The 8,085-nt window shown below is 45.2% G+C and overlaps 2 protein-coding genes across 2 annotated transcripts; both read right to left on the bottom strand.

The window, feature by feature from the left end:
* Positions 1–1,614: 1,614 nt before the first annotated feature.
* Positions 1,615–3,804, bottom strand: LOC149228079 (uncharacterized). Its single transcript, XM_089380671.1, has one exon. It carries the CDS (start codon positions 3,802–3,804, stop codon positions 1,615–1,617), a length of 2,190 nt encoding a protein of 729 aa, XP_089236797.1.
* Positions 3,805–4,830: 1,026 nt separating this feature from the next.
* Positions 4,831–5,727, bottom strand: LOC149228078 (uncharacterized). The gene has a single exon (XM_089380670.1). It carries the CDS (start codon positions 5,725–5,727, stop codon positions 4,831–4,833), a length of 897 nt encoding a protein of 298 aa, XP_089236796.1.
* Between the last annotated feature and the right edge of the window lie 2,358 nt (positions 5,728–8,085).

Raw genomic sequence — 8,085 nt, 5'->3', positions numbered from 1 at the left:
TTTCTTTTTAGCTGATCAGCATTGTTCTTTTGCAGGTTTTTAAGCCCGTGATTGATTTTGTGTTTGTGTATTTGCTTAAATATCTAGTGGTAGTTTCAGTTGACAGATTCAAGTTGCTGCCTTTACTTTATTTTCATAGCTGATTTTTAGTTTTATTTCTCAAAGTGGTTTGCTAACATATGAATGATCTCTTTATCATAAATTGTCTATCTTTTAGAGATCAGAATATTAATAACTTGCAACTGGCTTTGGGTGCTTTTTAGACTAATCCTTAACTACTTTCTAATCGTGTCTTACACAGTACTATGTGTTAGAGGCAGAGAGTTAGAGAGAGCTGAACATCATAACTAGTCTTTAAAGTAGATTTTTCTCATTTTTATCATTTCTTAGACTTATCTTTAGCTACTTCCTAATCGTGTCTTACACAGTACTATGTGTTAGAGGCAGAGAGTTAGGAAGAGATAAAATTTATCATTGGTCTTTTAAGTGATTTTCTTACCTTTTATTTGCAGCAACATGAATGGTGTCTAATGCCATTAGAAAGTGGTTCTTTGCTTTCAGTTCATTTTAATTTATTTATTTCTTTCAAGCTTTTCCTTTTCAGCAAGTAGTTAGAAATCACTAATCACACACTCTCACTCATCTAGAATTCACTTTACACACACCATCACTCATCTGTTTATAAATCACCACTCCATTTTAGAAAGATAAATTAACCACAAACAACACCCCCCAAACGACGAAAAGCTCTAAGAGGTTGCTTAAGTACATATAGTACACCTTCACTTCATCAGCTTACGAGCCCCGGGTTGACAATTAATGACATCAATTTAGGAACACTAAATTGACTAAACAATGATCCTCTCCATAAAGTTCTCAACATGATCTTCTCCACAAATCCCTCAATGAATTTCTAAGATCCCTCATAGATTTGATTTTTCATGATTTTAATCCTTTACAGAATAGATATTACCCTGCCTTTTATAACTCATTCTTGCTATTTTTTTCAGAGGATGGGTCGATGTTACTTCATCAAAATGGAAGATTGGGTGTCATGTTAGTCTTTATGATAGGATGATCTGGTATCAATGCTTTAAAGGCCTAGCTAGAGGCACATGCTCTTTTAGGTGATCTAAATAGGATTTTATTGCTTGCATGCCATGGATATATAGCTAGTTCAAAGTAGGTATTTATTATTCAAATGGCTCATGTTGGGGTATAATGGAAGGGGACACATATTTCACAGTAAATTACATCATGAGACTGTAAAGTTTATTGTATTTTAAAAATAAGCATATAAGTATTATATCTTTGTTGAAGCTTGATTGGCTAGCTTAGAGAATATAATTCTAATTTGAATGGCTTTTTTTTCCACTGGAAAAATCAGTAACTTTCATTAATATTAGAAAATTACATAAGCAGATGCCATGGCATTACTGTATCGATCATACAAAATTCACCTCTCAAGGTGTTGTTTAGTGAGTAGTTACAAAAAGTGCTGTGTACATTCATATGTTCTGGCTTTTCAGCCTATTCGCTATCACAAAAGGATTCTGTTTTATAAACATAATGGCAATGTTCCAAACATTTCGTCAAAATAGTCTCCATTATCTGTCAGCTATCGGGACTATTGTCCCTTTGTTGTCTCTGATCTATGTATGGCCTGTGGTAAAATTGGTGCTCTTCTGTTCCATTCTGCTCCACTATTTGCCAATCGCCTCTGGGAAGTGTCGAGGCCTCTTTGGATAATTTGTCAGCCTCGCTATTGTGTTCTCTGTAAATATGTAAACAAGAGAAATGATCAAAAGTTGCTTTGAGAGTGAGTGTATCATGTAATAAATTGCTGAGTGTGTGTGTATGACAAGTAGTGACATTGTTAATCCAGTTAACAACCACCATTGAATCCCCAAATATATTGATCTTTGTGTGTTGATGCGATAATGCAAAGTGTAGAAGATTGTGTATAGCAGAAAGCTCAGCAAAGTTATTTGATCCAATTCCGAAACCCATTTTTGCAAGATATCGATGATGCTCGTTTATGTGCAGGACAAATCCCCCTCCACACCCGGCTTGATTTGCTGCCCCGTCGAAAAAGGCCCACGGGGTGGTTCTGTCGATATCGGGCATAGGCTGTATGGTTCTGGGTCTGGGTGGTGGCGGATCAGGTAGCTCCTGATAAGCAGCAATGATAGTGATTTCAATCCGGCTCCATGATATCGGTCGATCCTCGAATATAGCCCGATTCCGAGCGAGCCAGATATGCCAAGTGGCCACAGGGGGGAGGTTTTGTAGTTTTGTGCCTGGATGACTGTGTGACCAGGTATCCCATGCGCTTTGTAGATCAAGTCCAGTCCATTGGCCCGCTATGCCCAATTGATTACAGATATTTCTCCATAGGTTGAGTATAGCAGGGCAGTGTAGGAAAATGTGATCTGTGTTTTCTGACGCATTCTTGCAGAACGAACACCAAGTAGGGCCGTAGATGGCTCTGTGGGTAAGATGATCTCCAGTGGGGACAATACCATTGAGGGCGCACCAGAAGAAGAGTTTGGAGCGGGGTGGAGCCTTGAGCTTCCAGATTGTTTGCCACCACGAGTGTATCTGATCAGGTGTTCTGTAGGATATGAGAGCTTTGTATCCATATTTTGGAGCATACATACCATGATCCGCGATGCACCAAATAAGTTCATCCGGCCCTTGTTTGATGCGGATGTGGGATTCAGTTAATGCCACGGTATATTGTTCCCATTCCTGATGCCATTGAAGAGGGAGTTCCAGTTGCTGGGCAGTTTTCCAAGCTTGGGAGAAGATGTCCGTGTGATGCTGATCGGCAATCTGAGCGAAATGCCGAATGTCCCGGGTTTGAAGATGAGTGATAAGCTCCCGATTTAATATGTGTCTGCCCCCACTGTTGATCCATGGGTCCAAGCCAATCCTGCCCGTCATCCCATCGTTTATTCGCCAAGCTAGATTGTCCCGAATGAGAGGAAGGGAATCTATCAAAGCCTTCCAGACTGATGAACATCCCTTAGATGACCAGGATGGTAGCCGGGCCCAATCCAGAATATTTTGGGGCCATATGTATTTGTGATAGGTTACCTGTGTCCACAGATTTTGGCTAGTAAGCAATGTCCATCCCATCTTGGCGGCCAGTGCCTTGGCGAAATCAGGGAGGTCTTTGAGGCCCCATCCTCCCCATTTTTTGGGCAGAGAGATTTTCTTCCAGCTGATCCAAGCAAAGATTCTTTTCTCCTGACTCCCGTTCCAGAGGTATCGATTGCACAGCTGCTGTAACCTTCCCAGGATATTCCTTGGAATCCAGGCTAGTGCCATCCAGAAGACCGGGGTAGCCTCTAGCACAGATTTAATGAGCACCAATCTGCCAGCCCTAGAGAGATATCTGTAGCTCCATCCCATGAGTCTTTTTTCCAATTTGGCCACCAACCAGACCCAATCAGCTATCCTTTGGCAGGTTGGCTTCAGATTGAAACCCAGGTATTTGAGGCCTCTATCCAGAGGGTGAACCGAGTAAGGAAAAGCCTGAAGGGCTGTCCGGGTCTCCTGAACAGAGGTGCGAGAGCAGGTGATGGTAGATTTCATCTGATTTGGCTGCATTCCAGTAGCTGCGGAAAAACGTTGTAGGATCTTTGTGAAGGTCCGGGTGTCTCTTACGCTGCCATCTAGAAGTATAAGGACATCGTCTACAAAAAGTAAGTGAGTAAGATAGCAAAGGTCGGTTATGCCAAGTCCCCCAATGTCTCCATCCCTCTTTGCAGCTTCCATGAGGCGGCTGAGACCTTCCATGACCAAGAGGAAGAGAAGGGGTGATAGGGGGCACCCCTGTCTCAGACCTCTTTCAGAGTGGGAAAAAGTAGAGGCTGAGCCGTTGATGAGGATACTGAAGGAAGGAGAGGTGATGCAGGCCATGATCCAAGAGATGAAGGCATGAGGGAACCCCAGATGTATGAGGATCATTTTAAGATAGAGCCAGCTGACTCGGTCGAAAGCTTTGGAAAGGTCGATCTTGAGGAGGATGGCTTTAAGGTTCTTTGACCAAATGGAGTGAAGGGCTTCTTGTGCAAGTCCAATGGCCTCGTGGATCTGCCTGGATTCAAGAAATGCAAATTGCTGCGGGGCAATGGATCTGGAGAGGATGGGTCTAAGACGGTTAGCAATGGTCTTAGATATGATTTTATAGAGGCAGTTACACAACGAGATGGGCCGGTAATCCTCAAAGGATGCCGGGGAGTCTGATTTGGGGATGAGAGCAATGAAAGTAGAATTGATAGCATGATATATGGATCCAGTAGTCCGGCTCTCCTCGACCACCCTCAGCAGATCCTGCCCCAATACTTCGAAGAAGGCTAAGTAGAATTCGATGGTCCAACCATCTGGGCCAGGGCTTTTGTCTTTCTTGAACCATTTCAGCACTCCTTCAAGTTCCTCAGCTGTTACTGGGTCAGTTAATGCCTCCACATCATCTTCCTCCACGAATCTCGGGAAGTGGTTTGCCACATTAATGATATCCAGTAGATTGGCTTCCCGGGGGCTCTTGTATAGATTCCTGAAATGGGTGGTGCCCAGGTGAGCGAGCTTGTTAAAATTGTCTGCGATGTCTCCATCCGGGGAGGGTAGCTTCCAGATTGTATTAGATACCTTCCTGCTCTTTGCAAAGTTATGGAAAAACTTTGTGTTGTCATCCCCAGCTTGTATCCATAAAGCTCTACTCCTTAATCTGATGGATTCCTCTCTTTGTTTGAGGATTTTGGCTTTTTGATTTTCTAAGTCAATTAGCCTGCATTTGTCAGCAGCTGAGATGAACCCCAATCCTCAGTCATCGGAGAGAGAGCTTAGATCAGCTTCAATTTGGGTGAGCTGTGCTGTTTCCCACTCCAATTTCTCCTTTGCCCACTGAATAGAAATATGCTTTATTTCTGAAAGGTTCCTGCAGAAACCTTTGGCAAGAGATTCATTGTCATTGATAGGGTGAGCCATCCAGTAATCCTTTATCAGCTTGATATATGAAGGATCCTTCAGCCAGATGTGATTAAATTTGAAGGGTGCCTTGGGTTTCTTGGAAGGACCCTGAATCTCCAGATAAATAGGATTATGATCCGATAGCCCCCCCGAGCCAACCCATTGTCTGAAGAGATGCAGACGCTGTAGGAGAGTCCCCTTTAGGAGAAATCTGTCAAGTCTGCGAGCAAGAGCAGCATCCCCAACTCGTCGATTCCTCCAAGTAGGAAGGAGACGCTGCATTGGAATATCCATGAAATTTGATTGCTCCAGCAGATTGGTCATGTAATCGGTAATGGGATCGATTTGTGCTTCCGAGCCCCAAGACTCCCTGAATCCCAGAGAGAAATTGAGGTCTCCTCCGATAATAACATGGTCTTCATTCAGTAATGGGAGGTGTAGGATGTGCTGCCAGAACGCTTCTCTCTGGCAGTAGGGAGCATATACATTGACTATTCTGAGATCCATGCCGAGTTCAGCTGAGAAAATGTCCAAACCAATGAACCCTGCCCCCCCCAAGGTCGAAATCAGTTTAATGGAGCGAGGGTTGATTCCAATGGCTAGACCCCCAGATCGACCTACTGCATCATTGGCATAAAAGCTCCATCCAGGGGTCAAGGCTTGCAAGGCTCGAGTAATCTGTTCAGCTGAGCAGAGTGTCTCTTGTAGCATGATAATGTCTATAGGCTCAGTTTCAACGAGCCGCTTCATGGCTAGTTTCTTGGAGGAACTAGCCAGTCCTCTGCAGTTAAAGGATAGGCACTTCATGGGGGAACACCTCTCGGGGTGTGTCCTGCTCTAAGGACCCCGTCAATGGTCGATTGTCGGCCAGAGACCACCTCTGCCCCAGCTAGTTTAATGGCCTTTGAGAGATGGGATTTTCTCCCTCTGGTATTCAAAACACCTCCTTCTGGAATAACAATGCCCAGACCAGAATGTCCGGCTGGAGTCTCTTTGGCAGGATTCCTAGACCGAAGAAAATATGGGTGTGGAGGGGAAGACGGGCGCGGGGAGGTGCAAGCCTCAGGGGAAGTAGTGGATATGATGGGATCGGTGTTGCAGATTAGAGGAGATGATGTTAATGTGCATTGAATCATGGAGGAATGTGAAGAGGGACCAATGACATGGTTACCATCAAACGAAGAAAGAATATGTGAGGTAAAAGAACCTGAGATCATACCCGCTTCTGCCGCCGAGCGTGCCCTGGTAATAGGAGGCGATGGACGCTGGAGTCCTGAATCGTCTGCGGGAGCTGAAGCCGGAGGGGGCGGGCCAGCAGAGGGAGGGCGAGAAGTGTTGGGAGATGCTATCCTGGTAGGAGTCGGGGTACTCTTCGGAGAGTCTTCGACTTTCTTGTTGAGTGGGCAGTCCTTTGCAAGGTGTCCGACTTTATGGCATCGTCTGCACCGGAAGGGGACTCCTTCATAATCCAGTAGCTGCACTCTGATACACCTTCCCCACTGAAGCGTGATCTGCTCCTCAAGTCCTTCACGGGTGTCCAGATGAACCAAAATCCGCGCAAGTGTTCTATTCCCAGATTCCACATATGTGCGATCGTAGTCCAAATAAGTCCCCAGGGCATTGCCAACCTTAATGAAAACTTCTTCAGCCCAGAATGGTAACGGAAGGCCTGGGAGGCGAACCCAGATTGGTCCTGCACCGAGCTGCTCCCGCTCAGGGTCGAAAAGGGGGTTCCAGCGCTTGAGGAGGACCGGGGCCATTTCAATATGCCAGTATCGGCCCAATACCAGGTTTGTCTGACTTTCCTTGGAAAATTTAAGGGAGAACCATCCTCTGGGGAGGACATGGACCTCTGGTAGGTCAAAAAGCACTCCGCCCCAGATCTCCTTTACCCATAGATTGAGCCTCTGTCTCGAGTATGTTCTACCCCTGACGTGCCCTACTAACACAGTGTTTGCAATGTCCATATAATCTCCGAGCGGCTTCGATTCGTCGAATTTGATGGAGATGTCCCTTGTCGTAGATCTAACACACTTTGCCTTCTTTTTGCCGGAACGGGGGGCCGACGGATGATCCACCAGTGGATTTGTAATGCCTTCCCGGGAAGGGGGATTTGTGGGGTGAATAACGACCGCAGGAGTTTCAAAACAACCAGATGGGCAAACTCCCGAGACGGAGGGATGTGATGCAGGTGTAGCTGCCGGCGGGGGGAAAGGCACCGAAAGGAGGGGCGGAGCCTGTGGATCGAAAGAGGGCGAGGGAGGAGTATGTGAGGCCAAGAACTGCAGAGAACTCGGCGAGAGCGGAGGGACTTCGAAGGGCGGAGATTCGATGGGATGTGCTCCAGCGGATGATGGAATGGAGTGATAAACTGCGGGCGAGGCGGAGGATGGGTAAGGTGTGCGCGCAGGAACAGTAGAAGATGAGGAAGGCATGAACTGTGAGCGAGGGGCAAAACTGGGATTCCCAAAAATAGCTTTGTCCGGCGAGGGATCCGCCGAGTAATCCACCGCTTCATGCTCCAAGTCATCCATAACTGTCACTTTGTCGGCGACCGAAAATGACAGGTGAAGAAATCGATGGGGATGCTGCAGCTGTAGGTTCCCTGAGCCGTGACCGCAGCGGTTTTAACCTAGACGAGGAAGTGCTATCGAACCCTAGCCTCTACGAACCGCAGAAAAAGCGCGAGAGGAAACCCTAACCCAGACCTTTGCGCGTGCGATCCATCCTCCCTCTCCATGTTCTCTCCTTCTAATTTGAATGGCTTATGTGGGAGAGTAATGGGAAACAACAGAGATTTCACAAGAATCTATATCACGAGAGTGCAAGATTTATTGCATTTCAAAACACGATCATGACAATCTGTTATCTTTGTTGATTTTACGTTTTTATTAGCCAAAAGAATATTCAAAGAATGCATTATGCTATAAGATCAATCTTTTAATTCATTTATATTTATTTGGAATTCATATTTTTTTAATCAGTGTGTGATAGTTCTATAAGTTATTTGTTTTTATATAAGAAATAAACTATTACAAATGCTCGATCTCAGGGAAACTATAATTCAAGAAATTTCCTGAGAAGAAAATAGTACAAAATACCATTCTA

Source organism: Pinus tabuliformis, chromosome J, assembly GCF_031772625.1.
Source record: "Pinus tabuliformis cultivar Carrire ecotype Pingquan chromosome J, CPIR1, whole genome shotgun sequence".
NCBI classification, from domain to species: domain Eukaryota; kingdom Viridiplantae; phylum Streptophyta; class Pinopsida; order Pinales; family Pinaceae; genus Pinus; species Pinus tabuliformis.
The sequence above is the reverse complement of the archived record's forward strand: the minus strand, read 5'-3'. Positions and strand labels throughout refer to the sequence as shown.